General features: G+C 45.2%; 1 protein-coding gene across 1 annotated transcript in view; it reads left to right on the top strand.

Annotated features, from left to right (window-relative positions):
• LOC139255875 (protein CC2D2B-like) overlaps positions 1-18,846 on the top strand; it is a 558,271-nt gene that overhangs the window by 334,775 nt on the left and 204,650 nt on the right. The window contains exon 22 of the mRNA XM_070874046.1: positions 13,212-13,359. Within this exon, the coding sequence (XP_070730147.1) occupies positions 13,212-13,359 (148 nt within the window). The remainder of the gene's footprint in view (positions 1-13,211; positions 13,360-18,846) is intronic.

Here is an 18,846-nt window from a genome sequence, read left to right as displayed (position 1 = left end):
ATTAAATTATGGACAAGGTCCCAAGTGGCTTCCCGACACTGTCGTGGCCAAAGAGGGGAGCAGGGTGTTTTGGGTCAAACTTTCAAATGGACTCATTCACCAGAAACACTTGGACCAAATCAAACTTAGATTCATGGACTATCCTGAGCAACCCACCTTGGAACCTACTTTTTTTGATCCTCCAACATACACACCAGTGGCAACCGGCACCACGGTTGACCACGAAGCAGAATCCATCATCCACAACCGCCCAGCAGGGCCCAACACACCAGGCAGCCCAGCAAGGCCAGCTGCACAGCAGCCCAGTGAGGGCCCAACAAATGATTCAACAACACCAGCTTTTACACCGAGACGATCAACCAAGGCAAGAAGGGCCCCAGATCGACTCACATTGTAAATAGGTACACTATTGACTTTGGGGGGGGGAGTGTTGTTATATATGTGGACTTCTATTTACTCTGTACAGCCACCAGAGGGCTCATCCCCTGGAGTCCCAAGGGATCCCATAATCTCTTGGGAGCACAGGTATTAAAGGAGGCTTCACAGGTTGGAGAGGCACTCTGGAGACCTGAAATAAAAGAGTAAGATCACACTTTACTTTGAGCTCGCAGTGTTCAGTCTGACTCTTTCTCCATACACAACAATCATCATCTCAGTTTTTCAGCGTATCTTTTCTCTTTTCTCTCATATATTTGTCTAGATTTCTTTTGAAAGCATCTAAGCTATTTGCTTCAACCACTTCCTGTGTTAGAAACATAGAAACATAGAAAATAGGTGCAGGAGTAGGCCATTCGGCCCTTCGAGCCTGCACCACCATTCAATATGATCATGGCTGATCATTCAGCTCAGTACCCCTTTCCTGCTTTCTCTCCATACCCCTTGATCCCTAAGGGCCATATCTAACTCCCTCTTGAATATATCCAATGAACTGGCATCAACGACTCTCTGCAGCAGGGAATTCCACAGGTTAACAACTCTCTGAGTGAAGAAGTTTCTCCTCATCTCAGTCCTAAATGGCCTACCCCTTATCCTAAGACTATGTCCCCTGGTTCTGGACTTCCCCTACATCGAGAACATTCTTCCCGCATCTAACCTGTCCAGTCCCGTCAGAATCTTATATGTTTCTATGAGATCCCCTCTCATCCTTCTAAACTCCAATGTATAAAGGCCCAGTTGATCCAGTCTCTCCTCATATGACAGCCCAGCCATCCCTGGAATCAGTCTGGTGAACCTTCGCTGCACTCCCTCAATAGCAAGAACGTCCTTCCTCAGATTAGGAGACCGAAACTGAACACAATATTCCAGGTGAGGCCTCGCCAAGGCCTTGTACAATTGCAGTAAGACCTCCCTGCTCCTATACTCAAATCCCCTAGCTATGAAGGCCAACATGCCATTTGCCTTCTTCACCGCCTGCTGTACCTGCATGTCAACTTTCAATGACTGATGAACCATGACACCCAGGTCTCATTGCACCTCCCCTTTTCCTAATCTGCCACCATTCAGATAATATTCTGCCATCATATTTTTGCCACCAAAGTGGATAACCTCACATTTATCCACATTATACTGCATCTGCCATGCATTTGCCCACTCACCTAACCTGTCCAAGTCACCCTGCAGCCTCTTAGCATCCTCCTCACAGCTCACACTGCCACCCAGTTTAGTGTCATCTGCAAACTTGGAGATATTACACTCAATTCCTGCATCCAAATCATTAATGTATATTGTAAAGAGCTCTGAGCCCTGTGGCACTCCACTAGTCACTGCCTCCCATTCCGAAAAGGACCCGGTTATTCCGACTCTCTGCTTGGGCTCACCAAACTGGAAGCAATATGGTGGAGGAGGATTTTCTGGAGTGCATAAGGGATGGTTTTCTAGACCAGTATGTCGAGGAACCAACTAGGGGGGAGGCCATCTTAGACTGGGTGTTGTGTAATAGAAACATAGAAACATAGAAAATAGGTGCAGGAGCAGGCCCTTCTAGCCTGCACCGCCATTCAATGAGTTCATGGCTGAACATGAAACTTCAGTACCCACTTCCTGCTTTCACGCCATACCCCTTGATCCCCCGAGTAGTAAGGACTTCATCTAACTCCCTTTTGAATATATTTAGTGAATTGGCCTCAACTACTTCCTGTGGTAGAGAATACCACAGGTTCACCACTCTCTGGGTGAAGAAGTTTCTCCTTATCTCGGTCCTAAATAGCTTACCCCTTATCCTTAGACTGTGACCCCTGGTTCTGGACTTCCCCAACATTGGGAACATTCTTCCTGCATCCAACCTGTCCAAACCCGTCAGAATTTTAAACGTTTCTATGAGGTCCCCTCTCACTCTTCTGAACTCCAGTGAATACAAGCCCAGTTGATCCAGTCTTTCTTGATAGGTCAGTCCCACCATCCCGGGAATCAGTCTGGTGAATCTTTGCTGCACTCCCTCAATAGCAAGAATGTCCTTCCTCAAGTTAGGAGACCAAAACTGTACACAATACTCCAGGTGTGGCCTCACCAAGGCCCTGTACAACTGTAGCAACACCTCCCTGCCCCTGTACTCAAATCCCCTCGCTATGAAGGCCAACATGCCATTTGCTTTCTTAACCGCCTGCTGTACCTGCATGCCAACCTTCAATGACTGATGTACCATGACACCCAGGTCTCGTTGCACCTTCCCTTTTCCTAATCTGTCACCATTCAGATAATAGTCTGTCTCTCTGTTTTTACCACCAAAGTGGATAACCTCACATTTATCCACATTATACTTCATCTGCCACGCATTTGCCCACTCACCTAACCTATCCAAGTCACTCTGTAGCCTCATAGCATCCTCCTCGCAGCTCACACTGCCACCCAACTTAGTGTCATCCGCAAATTTGGAGATACTACATTTAATCCCCTCGTCTAAATCATTAATGTACAATGTAAACAGCTGGGGGCCCAGCACAGAACCCTGCGGTACCCCACTAGTCACTGCCTGCCATTCCGAAAAGTACCCATTTACTCCTACTCTTTGCTTCCTGTCTGACAACCAGTTCTCAATCCACGTCAGCACACTACCCCCAATCCCGTGTGCTTTAACTTTGCACATTAATCTCCTGTGTGGGATTAATGAGAGAGGATTAATTAGCAGTCTCGTTGTGCGAGGCCCCTTGGGGAAGAGTGACCATAATATGGTGGAATTCTACATTAGGATGGAGAATGAAACAGTTAATTCAGAGACCATGGTCCAGAACTTAAAGAAGGGTAACTTTGAAGGTATGAGGCGTGAATTGGCTTGGATAGATTGACGAATGATACTTAAGGGGTTGGCAGTGGATGGGCAATGGCAGACATTTAGAGACCGTATGGATGAACTACAACAATTGTACATCCCTGTCTGGCGTAAAAATAAAGAAGGGAAGGTGGCTCAACCGTGGCTATCAAGGGAAATCAGGGATAGTATTAAAGCCAAGGAAGTGGCATACAAATTGGCCAGAAATAGCAATGAACCCAGGGACTGGGAGAAATTTAGAACTCAGCAGAGGAGGACAAAGGGTTTGATTAGGGCAGGGAAAATAGAGTACGAGAGGAAGCTTGCAGGAAACATCAAAATGGACTGCAAAAGCTTCCATAGATATGTAAAGAGAAAAAGGTTAGTAAAGACAAACATAGATCCCCGCAGTCAGAATCAGGGGAAGTCATAATGGGGAACAAAGAAATGGCAGACCAATTGAACAAGTATTTTGGTTCGGTATTCACTAAGGAGGACACAAACAACCTTCCGGATATAAAAGGGGTCAGAGGGTCTAATAAGAAAGAGGAACTGAGGGAAATTCTTATTAGTCGGGAAATTGTGTTGGGGAAATTGATGGGATTGAAGGCCGATATCCCCAGGGCCTGATGGTCTGCATCCCAGAGTACTTAAGGAGGTGGTCTTGGAAAAAGCGGATGCATTGACAGTCATTTTCCAACATTCCATAGACTCTGGATCAGTTCCTATGGAGTGGAGGGTAGTTAATGTACCCCACTTTTTAAAAAAGGAGGGAGAGAGAAAACGGAATTATAGACCGGTCAGCCTGACATCGGTAGTGGGTAAAATGATGGAATCAATTATTAAGGATGTCATAGCAGCGCATTTGGAAAGAGGTGACATGATAGGTCCAAGTCAGCATGGATTTGTGAAAGGGAAATCATGCTTGACAAATCTTCTGGAATTTTTTGAGGATGTTTCCAGTAGAGTGGACAAAGGAGAACCAGTTGATGTGGTGTATTTGGACTTTCAGTAGGCTTTCGACAAGGTCCCACACAAGAGATTAATGTGCAAAGTTAAAGCACATGGGATTGGGGTAGTGTGCTGACGTGGATTGAGAACTGGTTGGCAGACAGGAAGCAAAGAATAGGAGTTAATGGGTACTTTTCAGAATGGCAGGCAGTGACTAGTGGGGTACCGCAAGGTTCTGTGCCGGGGCCCCAGCTGTTTACATTGTACATTAATTTTAGACGAGGGGATTAAATGTAGTATCTCCAAATTTGCAGATGACACTAAGTTGGATGGCAGTGTGAGCTGCGAGGAGGATGCTATGAGGCTGCAGAGTGACTTGGATAGGTTGGGTGAGTGGGCAAATGCATGGCAGATGAAGTATAATGTGGATAAATGTGAGGTTATCCATTTTGGTGGTAAAAACAGAGAGACAGACTATTATCTGAATGGTGACAGATTAGGAAAAGGGGACGTGCAACGAGACCTGGGTGTCATGGTACATCAATCATTGAAGATTGGCATGCAGGTACAGCAGGCGGTTAAGAAAGCAAATGGCATGTTGGCCTTCACAGTGAGGCGATTTGAGTATCGGAGCAGGGAGGTGTTACTGCAGTTGTACAGGGCCTTGGTGAGGCCACAACGGGATGAAGCGTTGGTATTGATACTTTTGCTCTCGGAAAACAATGAAATGAGCGGCTTTTGATCAGTCTCTAATTCGAACCTCAGACTGAACAGGTATTGATGCATCTTTTTAACACTGTACACACATGCTAAAGCTTCTTTTTCTACAAAGCTGTAGGCTCTTTCTGCTTTAGACAAACTTTTTGATGCCTATGCGATAGGTTGAAGTTTCCCCGACTCATTGGCTTGTTGGAATACGCAACCAATTCCATATGACGATGAATCACAGGCCAAAACTAAAAGTTTACATGGATCATAATGTACCAGCAGCTTGTTTGAGCAAAGCAGATTGGTGGCTTTCTCGAAAGCTCTGTCTTGCGATGCGCCCCACACCCAGTTGTCGCCTTTTCTCAATAGCATGTTCACTGGTTCGAGTAAGGTGCTCAATTTCCTGCAATGCTAGTTCCTCTGTGGAGCAAGTATCATGCTCACAGATCCTGGACAAATTTGACTCATTATTTCAACCCGGCATTGGCACTTTCATGGGGGCCAAGGTAATGATTCACATAAACCCGGACGCCAGGTCAGTACACCACAAGGCCAGAGCGGTGCCGTACGTGATGCGGGAAAAGATAGAAGGCGAATTGGACTGCTTGCTGAGGAAAGGCATAATCTCGCCAGTCGAATTCAGTGACTGGGTGAGCCCGATTGTGCTGGTGCTCAAGGCGGATGGGTCAGTCAGGATATGTGGTGATTACAAGGCCACCATCAATCGGGTGTCACTCCAAGACCAGTACCCGCTACCGAGAGCGGAGGACCTCTTTGCAACACTATCCGGTGGCAAACATTTTTCAAAATTGGACCTGACCTCAGCTTACATGACCCAGGAGCTGGCGAGTGAGTCGAAGAAGCTGACCACCATCACGACACACAAGGGGTTGTTTGAGTAAAACAGATGTCCGTTCGGGATTCGCTCGGCCGCCGCGATCTTCCAACGAAATATGGAAAGCCTCCTCAAGTCGATTCCAGGGACGGTGGTTTTTCAGGACGACATCCTCATCACGGGTTATGATACTGAAGAACACCTCCACAACCTGGAGGAGGTGCTACGCAGACTGGATCGGGTAGGTCTGCGACTGAAAAAGGCGAAGTGCGTCTTCCTAGCTCCAGAGGTAGACTTCCTGGGGATGAGGGTAGCAGCAGACGGGATCAGCCCTACTGCGTCTAAGACGGAAGTGATCCAGAGAGCACCCAGACCCCGTAACACGACGGAGCTGCGTTCGTTCCTGGGGCTCCTGAACTATTTTGGTAACTTTCTTCCCAAATTGAGCACGCTGCTAGAGCCGCTACATGTGCTCCTATGCAAAGGTCGTGAATGGTCTGGGGGGACAGCCAGGAAAGGGCTTTTAATAGAGCACGCAATTTGTTATGTTCCAACAATCTATTAACACTATACGGCCCATGTAAGAAACTTGTGTTAATGTGCGATGCGTCATCCTATGGTGTCGGGTGTGTGTTGCAGCATGTCAATGCCAAGGGTCAGTTACAGTCGGTAGCTTATGCCTCCAGAAGTCTGTCCCAGGCAGAAAGGGGCTATGGGATGATAGAAAAGGAAGCGCTCGCATGTGTATATACGGTAAAGAAAATGCACCAATACCTGTTTGGCAGGAAATTTGAGCTGGAGACAGATCACAAACCCCTAACGTCCCTTTTGGCTGACAACAAGGCCATAAATGCAGAGACATCAGCCTGCAGACAGAGGTGGGCACTCACGTTAGCCACCTATTACTATACACTTCGGCACAGACCGGGCACCGAAAACTGCGCCGATGCACTCAGCAGGCTCCCACTAGCCACCACTGAGGGGGCTACCGAGCATGCTGCTGAGATGGTCATGGCTGTTGAAGCTTTTGGAAGCGAAGGCTCACCCGTGACAGCCCATCAGATGAAAGTCTGGACAAATAGAGACCCGCTATTGTCTCTAGTCAAGAAATGTGTCCTGAATGGGGACTGGGCAGCCACGTACAGGGCATGCCCTGAGGAAGTTAAACCATTTCACAGGTGCAGGGATGAACTCTCGATTGAGGCCGATTGCCTACTGCGGGGAAACCGCCTAGTCATGCCGCAGATGGGTAGGGAGGTGTTCATCAGAGAACTCCACAATGAGCACCCGGGCATTGTCATGATGAAGGCAATTGCCAGGTCACACATTTGGTGGCCAGGGATAGACGAAGATCTGGAACTTTGTGTTCGCAGGTGCAACACGTGTGCCCAGCTGGGCAATGCGCCCAGGAAGCCCCCCTTAGCCCCTGGCCATGGTCCGCCAAGCCTTGGTCACGCATCCATGTGGACTACGCAGGTCCTTTCATGGGAAAAATGTTTTTGGTTGTATTAGACGTCTACGTCAAATGGATCGAGTGTGACATTTTAAATTCAAGCACATCCTCTGCCACGGTAGAAAGTTTTACGGGCAATGTTCGCCGCCCACGATCTACCGGACATCTTGGTCAGCGACAATGGCCCGTGCTTCACAAGCACTGAATTCCAGGACTTCATGGCAGGCAATGAAATTAACCATGTCAGCATGGCACCATTCAAGCCGGCCTCAAACGGCCAGGCAGAACCAGTAGTGCAGATAATCAAACAGGGAATGCTCAGGATCCAAGGGGCTTTCCTACAAAGCCGCTTATCACGCTTCCGGTTGGCCTACAGATCCCGACCACACTCGCTCTCAGGGGTTCCACCCGCAGAGCTGCTAATGAAAGGGACGCTCAAAACCCGGTTATCCCTTATACACCCCACCATGAAAGAAATTGTCGAGAGCAGGCGCCAGTCACAATATGGCGCAATGTATTGATGTAAATGACCCTGTTTTTGTCCTCAACTATGCTGCAGGGTCCAAATGGCTTGCAGGCACTGTGATTGCCAAAGAGGGAAATAGGATTCTGGTAGTTAAACTTACCAATGGACAAATCTGCCGCAAACACGTGGATCAAACAAAAAGGAGGTTCAGCAACCCCATAGAAGAAGCAGAGGAAGAACACGATATAGAGTTCACTCCACCACAGGTGACTGAACACCGGAACCAAAGGGAGGAGAGCCCAGTCACTGTGGGCAGTCCGGATAGGCCTGAGGCACCGCAAACAGCACACACTCAGGCCAGCGCCCAACAACTGGAGCCCCAACTCAGGCGCTCTACAAGAGATCGTAAACCACCAGAAAGACTCTACCTGTGATCCCAATAAGACTGTGGGGGGGAGGTGATGTCATGTATTCAACCAGCATTGTAACCCATGTATAATCTGACCTAAGTTGTACACTGTGAGACCAATGACCACTAGGTGGTGAACTTGTGGGAGACACTCCTAACCTGGACCTTCAGGTATAAAAGGGGAAGCTCCACCCACTTTCATCACTTGAGTGCTAAGGAATAAAGGACAGGTCACAGACTGACCTTCTCTCAAGCATGGGCCTCGTGTGCATTTATACTGTATAGTAAGGACGTATCAGGTAGGATGTTACCAAAGTAGGTGAGTAGACCCAGGAACGAATGCAGCTCCATCACCTTCTATGGCTTGAGTGCATTCTTGATGGCCTTGCTTTTCACGTCAGTAGGTCTGATGCTATCAGCAGTGATTTTCCTCCTAAGGAATTCGACCTCCAGTGCCATGAAGACACACTTCGAGCGTTTCAGTCTGAGTCCCACTCTATCCAAACGCAGTAGAACCTCTTCCAGGTTGTTCAGATGTTCCTTGGAGTCATGACCGGTGATCAGGATGTCATCTTGGAACACGACTGTTCTGGGAACGGACTTTCCATATTCCTCTGGAATATTGTTGCAGCCGAGCGAATTCCGAAAGGGCATCTGTGGTAAATAAACAGTCCTTTGTGCATGTTAATGCACGTAAGTCTCTTTGACGTCTCGACCAATTCCTGTGTCATATAGGCCGACGTCAAGTCTAGTTTTGTGAACGACTTCCCTCCGGCTAGCATCGCAAACAAGTCATCAGCCTTCGGTAACGGGTACTGACCTTGTTTCGAAACCCTGTTGATTGTAGCCTTGTAGTCTCCACAGATTCTAACTGTGCCATCACTTTTCAGCACAGGAACAATGGGGCTGGCCCATTCATTAAATTCGACCGGTGATATGATCCCTTCACACTGGAGTCTGTCAAGTTCAATTTCGACGTTCTCCCTCATCATATACAGCACTGTCTGAGCTTTATGATGGATGGGTCTTGTATCTGATTTTCTCCAACCAGCTCCTGCCGAGCAGCGTTGGGCCATTGCCTGGAACAATCCACAGCGGTAACTCGTGAACCGCACCATTATTAATTTGTGCACTGCCAATCATCTTTATCAGTTCTTTGGTGTACGTGCGCAGCTTGGCGTTAACAGGGCTCAGCCTGGGCCTCAAGTCTTAGTATCCCACAGCTTATTAAATGCCCTCTCATTCATGATCGATTGACTCGTCCCTATGTCCCGTTCCATTGATACCGGTGTTCTGTTAAACTTCACGTTAATCAAATTTGGTTTACTCTTGGTTATGAAGGAGTACAGTCCATACACTAACTCCCTTGGCCTCTCGGATTGCGTATCCGGATCTGCGCTAGTCTGACTCTCATCCTCCACGTGGTGTGTCGCAGCTCACTTGCTCATCTTCGGACACTTGTGTTGCCCCACTCCCAGACAGCCTTTGTACATATATTGCTTAAATTGGCACTGCTGGTGCCAGTGATTTCCCCCACAACGCCAACACGGAGTAGTCAGATACATTCCTGCTGGGCAGCCACAGGTTTCGCAAACGCAGCCGGATAGGCCCTACCATGTGCCGCTCTGCCGGTCGCTGAATCAATCGCATTTACAGTACTTGCCGAGGTTCGGTTCTTCACTGCTATTTGCTTTAGACTCCTGTCCGTCGTCATATATGATTGAGCGATCTGGATGGCCCTTTTTAAATCCAACTCCTCCACCGCCAGAAGTTTGCGCAGGGTCACCTCGTGGTTGATACCGATAACAAAGAAGTCCCGCAGCATGTCTGCTGAACTTGCACGGTCCCGCTAGATGTCTCAGGTCGGCAACGAATTCTGCCGCGCTCTGGCCCTCCGATCGAACGTGCGTATAAAACCTGTATCTCGAGATGACGATGCCGTCATCTGGCTTCAGGTGCTCCCATACCAATGTACACAAATCCTCGTACGTTTTCTCTATTGGATTATTAGACATGAGTAGATTCTTTATCAGACCGAAGATCTTTGAACCTCACACAGTGAGGAACACGGTCCGGCACTGATCTGCATCATCGACCCCCTTAATTTTGTTGGCCACAAAGTACTGGTTCAAATGGCTCACAAAGTCTGCCCAATCTTCTCCCTCCAAGAATCGCTCTAAAAATCCAATTGTGCTCATTTTGCAAGCAATGGTTCTTGTATTCTTGTCGTCAAATGTTATGTATGCAATAAAGGTTTAAACTGAGTACTGTTTAACTAAGCAAGGTGCAACCTTGGCTCTGCTTTATTTTGGCCCAAAGTGCCTGACTCTCAAAATGGTGGCCTTTTATACCTGAGCAGCACCATGTGCGTGCTGCTCAGTGGCCTCCAACAGTAACGCCATATGGTGGCTACAAACAGAATGTACATACATGACAACGCAACGTCTTAGTGCTGTAATGCAGACAATGGTTGGTGGCATGGAAGCTAGACTGCTCTCATGCAGTCTCAGCTGGATGCCATCCAACATCTTAGTGCCGTCATGCAATCAATGGTTGGGGCCATCGAGTCCCTGACTGTTCTCATGCAGTCTTAGCTGGATGCCACGCGAGCTCTGATTGCTGCCATCGCTGCTGGGTCCACCACAGTTGACTGGGGATTTCACATTGTTGTAGCAGATTGATGGGGATGCTGAGGTGCTGCCCCAGGAGAGTGGCACTGGGTTAGTGTCTGTCATCCAGCCAGCCAGACTGTTTTTGCTTAGCCTGAGGTGGTGCATTCTACAGCCGAGCCTTTCAGGCCCAAAGCTGGTCGCGGGCATCCTGCAAGGCCATCTGTAGTCTCTGGCCCTGACACTCAGCATCGTTCCACCAATCCCACTGCAGCCACAGGGGATACACTGTGAAGGAGCTCTAGAATAGGTAAAGCCAGTGTTAAGAGGGATTAGAAGGTATTGCACAAGGGCGATTCTTAAATTTAATTGTTGTATATATTTGTGGTGAATGTTATGAAATAAGTTTTAATTGGAATGTTGCATATTTGATGGCATCTCTCTTTTCAGTTTTGGGGCTGTGGTATGGAAGGAGAATTATACCCCCGGGTTCGGCCAGGCCGCCAACAGGCAGCCTGGCTCTCTTGGGTGCCAGGCTGAAACCCTCCCTGGTGGCCCAACTAAAATAATTGCAGAGCTCGCACCGCTCTCCCCCTTACATGAAGGGGAGAGACGTGGTGATGCGCCAGTGTGATATCGCCCCCACTTTCGCCCCTCTTATGATCGATCATTTGCACTGCTCGAAAAAAAGACAAAGAGCTGAATTTCGTGCAAGAGGCCACCGCATCCACCACGGTGGTGAAAACACAGGAAAAATGGTTGGTGCGACCCATTTCCGGCGGAAGTGAATTTCTACCCCCACATGTCCTAACCTTTGTCATGAGCCTAGCATGTGGTACCTTATCAAAGGCCTTTTGAAAATCCAAGTATATGACATCTATTGCATTATCCTTGTCTACTCTTTCCATTACCTTTTCAAAGAAATTTTCAAAGCATGACTTAGCCTTTCGGAATCAATGCTGATTATTTTAAAAATTATATTTTCTGTCTCTAAATGCTTTTCTATCACTTTCTTTGTTATCACCGACATTACACTGACTGGTCTAAAGTTCTCGGATTTTGTTCTATCTCACCTTTTCTATATAGTAACGACATTAGCTGTCCATCAGTCCTCTGGCAATACTACCTGTTCTATCGAAGTTTTGTATATATACTCTTGTGCTTCTACTATCTCCTCCCTAATTTTTTAAGTATGCATTGGTGCATACCATTCGGACCTAAGATTTTATCCTCTTTTAGGTTTGCAAGTTTGTCAATTTTTTTCTCCCTTTCTATCCCAACCCTATTAATGTTCTTTTTAAGCTTATCTTCTAGTGATGTGTCCATTTTGTTATCTTCTTTAGTAAAAGCTGAGCCAAAGTAGTTATTCAATACTTCTGCCATTTCCCTGTCATTACCTGTGAATTTACCTTGCTCATCCTTTAGTCACCCTATCCCTACTTTAATTTTCCTTTTTGTTATTTATGTGTCAATGGAACAATCTTACTTCTTTCTACATCACTTAATAATTTGATTTTGTAATATCTCTTTGCCTTCCTGATGGTTTTTTAAAAAATTCTCTGCTAAATTCTTCATATTCCCCCTTGTCCTCCTCTCTTTTTGTTATCTATGTAACTTCTTACGTCTTTTTCTTTAAATGCAATTTTTCTTTTAGTTCTTTATTCATCCACAGTGTCCATAATTCACTTTCTTCTTTTTGGCTTTTAGTGGAATACATTTCCCTTGAACTCTGTTGATTACCCATTTAATGATTTCTCATTGTATTTCTGACTTTTCTCCCAGTTTATCTTCTTTAGTTCCACCCTCATTTCCTCATAATTTGGTCTTTTCCAATCTATTGCCTTAGTCTTTGGCCTATTTATGTCACTCTCGATCCTAATCTTGAACCTTACTATGTTGTGATCACTGCTACAAAATCCTCTCCTACTCTTATTTCTCCTATTTGTTCTGGTTTATTACCCATTAAAAGATCCAGCAATGATTGTTTTCTTGTTGGACTTCTTACATACCGAGTGAGAAAGCAGTCCTGTATACAGTGTAAAAACTCAATGCCTTTTTCTCCTTTCATTAATTCTTCCTGCCAGTTTATTTGAGAGTAGTTAAAATTTCCCATGATTATTTTTCAATGCTTGCTACTCACCTTGTAGATTTGCCTACCTATTTCTTCCTCCAATTCACTTCCATTATTTGGTGATCTATGGTATACCCCTATTAGGGTGATGGTTCCCTTATCTTTTAATTCAATCTATCAATCTTGTTCCTTCAGATCTACTTTTCCTTGAACTTTACACACAGAGGAAAACATGGCCCTCAAGGGGCAATTTTCCAACTTTTTCCGCCAGGCATGGAGCTTTTCCCAGTAGGATTGTGAAATTGGAATATTATTCCTTAAGTGTGTTGAAGATATCTGAGGGTCCTTTATATTTAAATAAATAAAGTTTATGTTGTCATCATAAATCTAGTGCACTGAATATCTGCAATACAAAAAGTTTAGTAGGTTGTCTAATTCAATAATTGATTTGTTTTCTGTGCATAGATACGCCATTTTTTTTGGATGTAAATAAATCTGAAGAATGTTTGTTATTGACATCTGGAAAATTACTGTATTCTGTATCATGGGGAGTGGGGAAGAATGGCATTACCCTTGCACCACCTGCACCAAAACCAAAAACCTATAATGAAAGGTAAATAATTGTGGACTGCATTGTTTTTAATTTACAAGGACATCAATTCGACAGATATTTAAACATTATTGTCTCTACATCACTGGATTTGTTTCCAATTCTTTTTCATTCTGTTTTTTACTGTAAACCTCTCTTTATCTCTAACTCTACTCTTCCATATGTTTTCATGCAGTTTCTGTCTTTCATTCTCTATCTCTCCCTTGCTTTTGGCATTTGCTGCTCTGTATATCTCACACACACTTTTTCACTTTTTTTCTGTATGTTTATTTCTTTTCATTTAGCTCTGGTAAATGAAATGGGACAAGTAATTGATATGTGATGTAGAGAACAGTTAGGAAATAGTGACCACAACATAGTTAAGTTCAATGTGAAAATAGAATAGTTAAAGATAAGGGTTCTGGAATGGAAATGTAAAATTCAGTAGATAAAAAGGGATCTAGCGTAAATTAAGTGAACTGAATAGTTTGCATATAGGACAATGAATCAGCACTTGGGAATCTTCAAATATGAAATGGATAGGGTACAAGTTAGATTTATTCCTATACGCCAAAAAGGATCAAAGGATAGAGTTCCATGGACAAATAGAAATAATTAAAACTAAACTGGAATTTAAAGGGAGGCATATAAAACTAATTACCAATACCATAAATTATCATAAAGAATATGAAAGCTGTAGTAGGGAAGTGAAACAGAAGATTAGAAGGGCTAAAAGGTAATATGAAAAAAGCTAATAAATACAGGTTGAACCTCCCTTATCTGAAACCCTCGGGACCTGGCCTGTTCTGGATAAGGGATTTTTCTGGACGAGGGGTGGTCACGTTAAATTGTATGGTACAGGTACTGAGCAAGGAGATAACTGACTTGGGGCTGGCTGACTTGGGGCTGGGAGTGCGGCAGAGAGATCATGGGGCGGGGGGGGGGAATGGGGGGGGCGATGGGTCGCGGTGTCAGGCTAGAGATTGCAAGAGTCAGCAGCAAGGAAGGACTTCAATTTGTTCAATTTGTTCATGTCAGAGTTCTGCGCATGTGTCACCCGGTGGCCGGGAATGGTCTGGACAAGGGGTGGTTCTGGATAAGGGAGGTTCAACCTGTATCATAAAAAGGAAATAGTACTGTTAGATTGTGTTTCTGTAATAGTGTAGACAGAGGATGCAGTCATTGTCTATATACCAGAAAAAGTGGTTCTGGATGCAGGAATGAAAAACTTGCACGTTTATTAAGGGTTAAATGAACATACATACTCTTAGCCAACAAAATTACAAGCAATTACATTACAGCCAGTTGAGCTTAACCTTCTACTTCATTTTCTAACCTCACGTTACAATTTCCCTATTTTTATATCTTGCGAATTACATTTTTTCACATGATCTTCACTTGTTCTCACCAGTCTTTATCAAGAAGTATTAGACTCTCTTAACATCTATCACCCAAGGCATTCTGTGGCTCCAAAGGCCTGATGTCTATGTTCTAGTAAAGCAAAGTGTATTATTATGGTTAGTTACAGATAAGTTAATCTCGAAATGTAAACAACCTGTAACCTGACCTAGAAAACAGGCTGCTTCTGATCTCTCTACAGACACTACAAAGTTCTGCACAATCAGCTAAAGGCGACAGACTTTAACTCGAAGCCTTTAATTTTTAGAGGTTAATATAAAATGGATTATTTTACTTACAATAGATTCCTTTACCAGCTTTTCGTCTCGATATTTAACAGTACAGGCATATTAAAATTAGAAGAATCGTTAAAGACAGAGTAGGATGGCTCAGAAATTAAGGGAAGAATCTAGTTGTATACGATGAAGGTATAGAAATATTAAATATTCTTCATCAGTTCTTACAAATGATGGCAGAAGTGCAAATAAGGTGTACTGGAATCGGTTTTGAAAAAATTAGCAAAACTCAAAGCATGGCAGGCACTGTAAGGTGTTGAAGAAAGTCAGAGAGGAGAAAGCGGAGGTATTGATAACAATTTTTCAATCTTCCTTCGATCTGAAAATTATGCTGAGGAGGGCGGTGTGGGGGTGGGAGAGGGGGGCAGGCAAATTAACAGTTCTATAGTCTACCATTAGTTGTGAGAAAGCTCTTTGAGCAAAGCTGTCAGAATTTCAGCTCTGTCAGCCGAGGAGTGGTGGAGTGTGCCTAAATTCATCAACACTGAGGAACACTGAGCCTGTCCCAGATTGTGGGCATGGTGTCATGAGCTGTTGAGGGTGAGTTCATCATGCCTATAAACGTATATCAGTGGTACCCACCATAACAGAGTCCAGATGTCATGCCACTTTGTCTTAGCAGAGGAGGCCCAGTCAGTGCCCACAGAATTAAAAGAGCAGAATTCTTCTGCACCCAAAGTATCCCTGCAAGTTAATCCTCTATAGGGTCGATTAATTTTTTTCAACGGGCATTTATTAGGTTCTATGCTGGAGATGTACCTCACTTCAGGGAGAAATTTGAGCCCTTAAATCCATAAATTGAGATTGAATCAATGCTAATTTGTGGACAATCAGCATGGATTTGATAAAGGCAAGTAATTTTTTTAACAAATTAACAAATTTAATAGCTTTTTGATGAAGTGACTTTTTATAAACAAGGGGAATACAGTAGATGTACTGTATATAGATTTCGGAAGGTATTGATAGAGTTTCACAGAAGGCTTGTTACCAAAATAAATCTACTTTCTCCTTTCCCCCAGCCTCTAACTGTGCTCTATTTTCATCCCTACTCAGCCCTCTAACCCTGTTCTAGCTTCCTTCTCTTCTCCAATCTCTCACCTTGCTCTTTCCTTCTCCCTTGTGTCTCCCGAACGCTAAATATTTTAAAACGCCTCTGTCATTAATGTAAATCTGTATCCCAGATAACTGCCACCAATTGTTATAAATTTTTGATCTATCCTAGATATATTCTCAGGTTAAGTGTCTGCTGGTGATGTGGTGTTTGCTTGTACTGCCTAATATATAGCATGACCTGGGGGCATAACCATAGAATTCCTTTGTTATATTAATATATTATATATAGGGCTAGATTTCACACTTATTTTGCAGGCATAATGCCCATTTAACGTCCATTTTACCACTGAAATGAGGTATAACGCCCAGATATCGTCCATTTAGCCACAAACTGGAAACTGACGCCCATTTGTCAGACACTTATCGCTGAGCGTTACTTTCCCTATGTACGTAACACTGGGAAAAAATAATACTGCCCGCCCACTTTTTTTGGGCGGAATCATCAGAATGGGCAAAACCAATGGCCGTAATATCGCCCAGCGTTACTTTCCGCACAGAATTAATGCCGAGATGCAATAATACCACCCACTTTATTTTGTCGTAAAGATCACATTTACCAAAACTAACACCCAGGAGATCGCCCAGGGTCACCACCTCGCACACATATTGTCCACAATATCGCTCGCCCAAAACACTGCTCAGAAAAAGTGGAACTGTTCTGAACGAATCACAGCAGTGTGGGCGCCATTTTTAAAAACGCAGGTCGCTTCATTCACAAGGCTGCTTCAAATTCGGGAGAGTTTGGATTGACTCTGGAGTTCTTCTCTGAGAAGTGACCATCTCAACAGACATATTTCCAGATTCTGGACTATTGGGGGTTTACTGTATCTGTATTTTAGTGTGGAAATTATTGCTTCTGATCAATTGCTATTATACTTTCATTGGAATGGAGCCAGCCATTTCTCAGCCTGCATCGATTAATATGCAGATGCTGCAGAGTGCAAATGGCTCAACATCTAATGCACATCATTGTGTGCCTAATTTAAGACATGCCAGAATGAGGAGGAGGTCCAGACCATACACACCCCGCACTTACAGGGAGAAGAGGTCTTACCTCGATGTGTCCGAGTACACCTGCCTTCGGAGACTGCGCTTCCACAAGGTGGTGATCAATGAAATATGCGAGCTCATCAGGCCACATATGCAGCCTGCCATCAGGACATCAGTGTTGTCGAGGTCAAGGTCATCACGGCACTGTCTACGTATCCGGTTCCTTTCGGGCCTCCGTGGTCGAGATTTCCCCTCTGTCTCACCATGTCACACATCGCTGTATTAGACAGGTTACGGAGGCCCTGTACACGCATAGGATGGACTTTATCAGCTTCCCCATGACCACGGAGGCTCAGACTAACTGGGCTGGAGCATTCTACCGCATTGCTAAGTTCCCCAGGGTGCAAGGAGCAATACGGTCCACTCACATCGCAATACGGGCACCTTCTCAGGAACCAGAGCTTTTTCGTAACAGAAAAGGATTTCACTTCCTATAGGTCAACTAGTTGTCAACCACAACCAGATCATAATGGCAGTGAATGCCAAATGTCCGGGCAGCTTCGATGAGGCTCACATCCTGCGTGAGAGCGCTGTCTCTGGCATGTTTAAGAGTCAGACAGAAGGACAATGCTGGATGCTTGGTGACAACCGATATGGCTTAGACACCTGGCTGATGACGCTGCTGCGTGACACCCACACCGAGGCCGAGAAGCGATACAACTAGAGCCACAGAGACACACGCAATGTGGTCCAGAAAACAATATCTGTGCTCAAGCAGCACTTTAGATGCCTGGAGCACTCAGGAACTACAATACAACCCTGAGCAAGTAACTAAATTCGTGGTCGTGTGCTCCATGCTGCCAACCTGTCTATCAGGAGGGGACAAGAATTGCCAGAAGGGACTGATGATCCACCTCAGGAGAGAGAGGAAGAGGAGGACGAGGGGCTGGACGTTGAGCTAGGGCCAGACAATCAGGCTGACTATGCAACCATGCCCACGCGCCCCCTCCAGACCGCAGGAAAGGGCCCATGGTGGCTACATAGCAGCAAGTTTCTTATGTCAGGAGCTCATAACTGAACGATTTGCTTGAAAGAACGTTGCTGTGATTGACAACGCTGACACACTGCTGTTTGTGTGCAGCTCAGACATCAATGGTTGGCATCACCTTGGTGCCAGTTAAAGTTTAAGTTGATTCAAGTTAAGTTTTATTTAACCCTTTCATGTTAAGGAATCATGTAACGGTCCAGCTATCTGAGACAATGTGCAACAAGGTTATGTTGAATAAAAATCATTTTATACGACCATTGGTCTGAAATCATAAGTATCACAGGCAAAAACACCCCACCCCAATCCCCATCCCACTTTTTCGACCATTGACATCAATCAAATGGTCAACATGTCCAACAACACAGAATACAAATGCAAAGCAGGAGGGTGGCTCCCTCCCCCCATACATTACAACAAATTGGATACACCCGGATGGAGATATAACACAGCCATCACCTGCGGACATGCACCTCACTTTCTTTCTCCCCTCCCCTTCTTCTCCCCATCTCTACCCCTTCCCTTCCTCGCTCCATGCCGCCTGGCCGACGAGCTCCTTAGTCGGTGCCTCACTGGGGGGGGGGGGATGAAGGCAGAGTCGGTGGTTGCACGGGTATGGGAGCAGGGGGTGCCGAGGTGGGAACATTCTCGGATCCAGAAGCAGGATCT

This window comes from Pristiophorus japonicus, chromosome 3 (genome assembly GCF_044704955.1).
Source record: "Pristiophorus japonicus isolate sPriJap1 chromosome 3, sPriJap1.hap1, whole genome shotgun sequence".
Taxonomy (NCBI): Eukaryota; Metazoa; Chordata; class Chondrichthyes; family Pristiophoridae; genus Pristiophorus; species Pristiophorus japonicus.
Note: the sequence above shows the minus strand (reverse complement) of the source record. Positions and strands in the feature narration are given on the sequence as shown.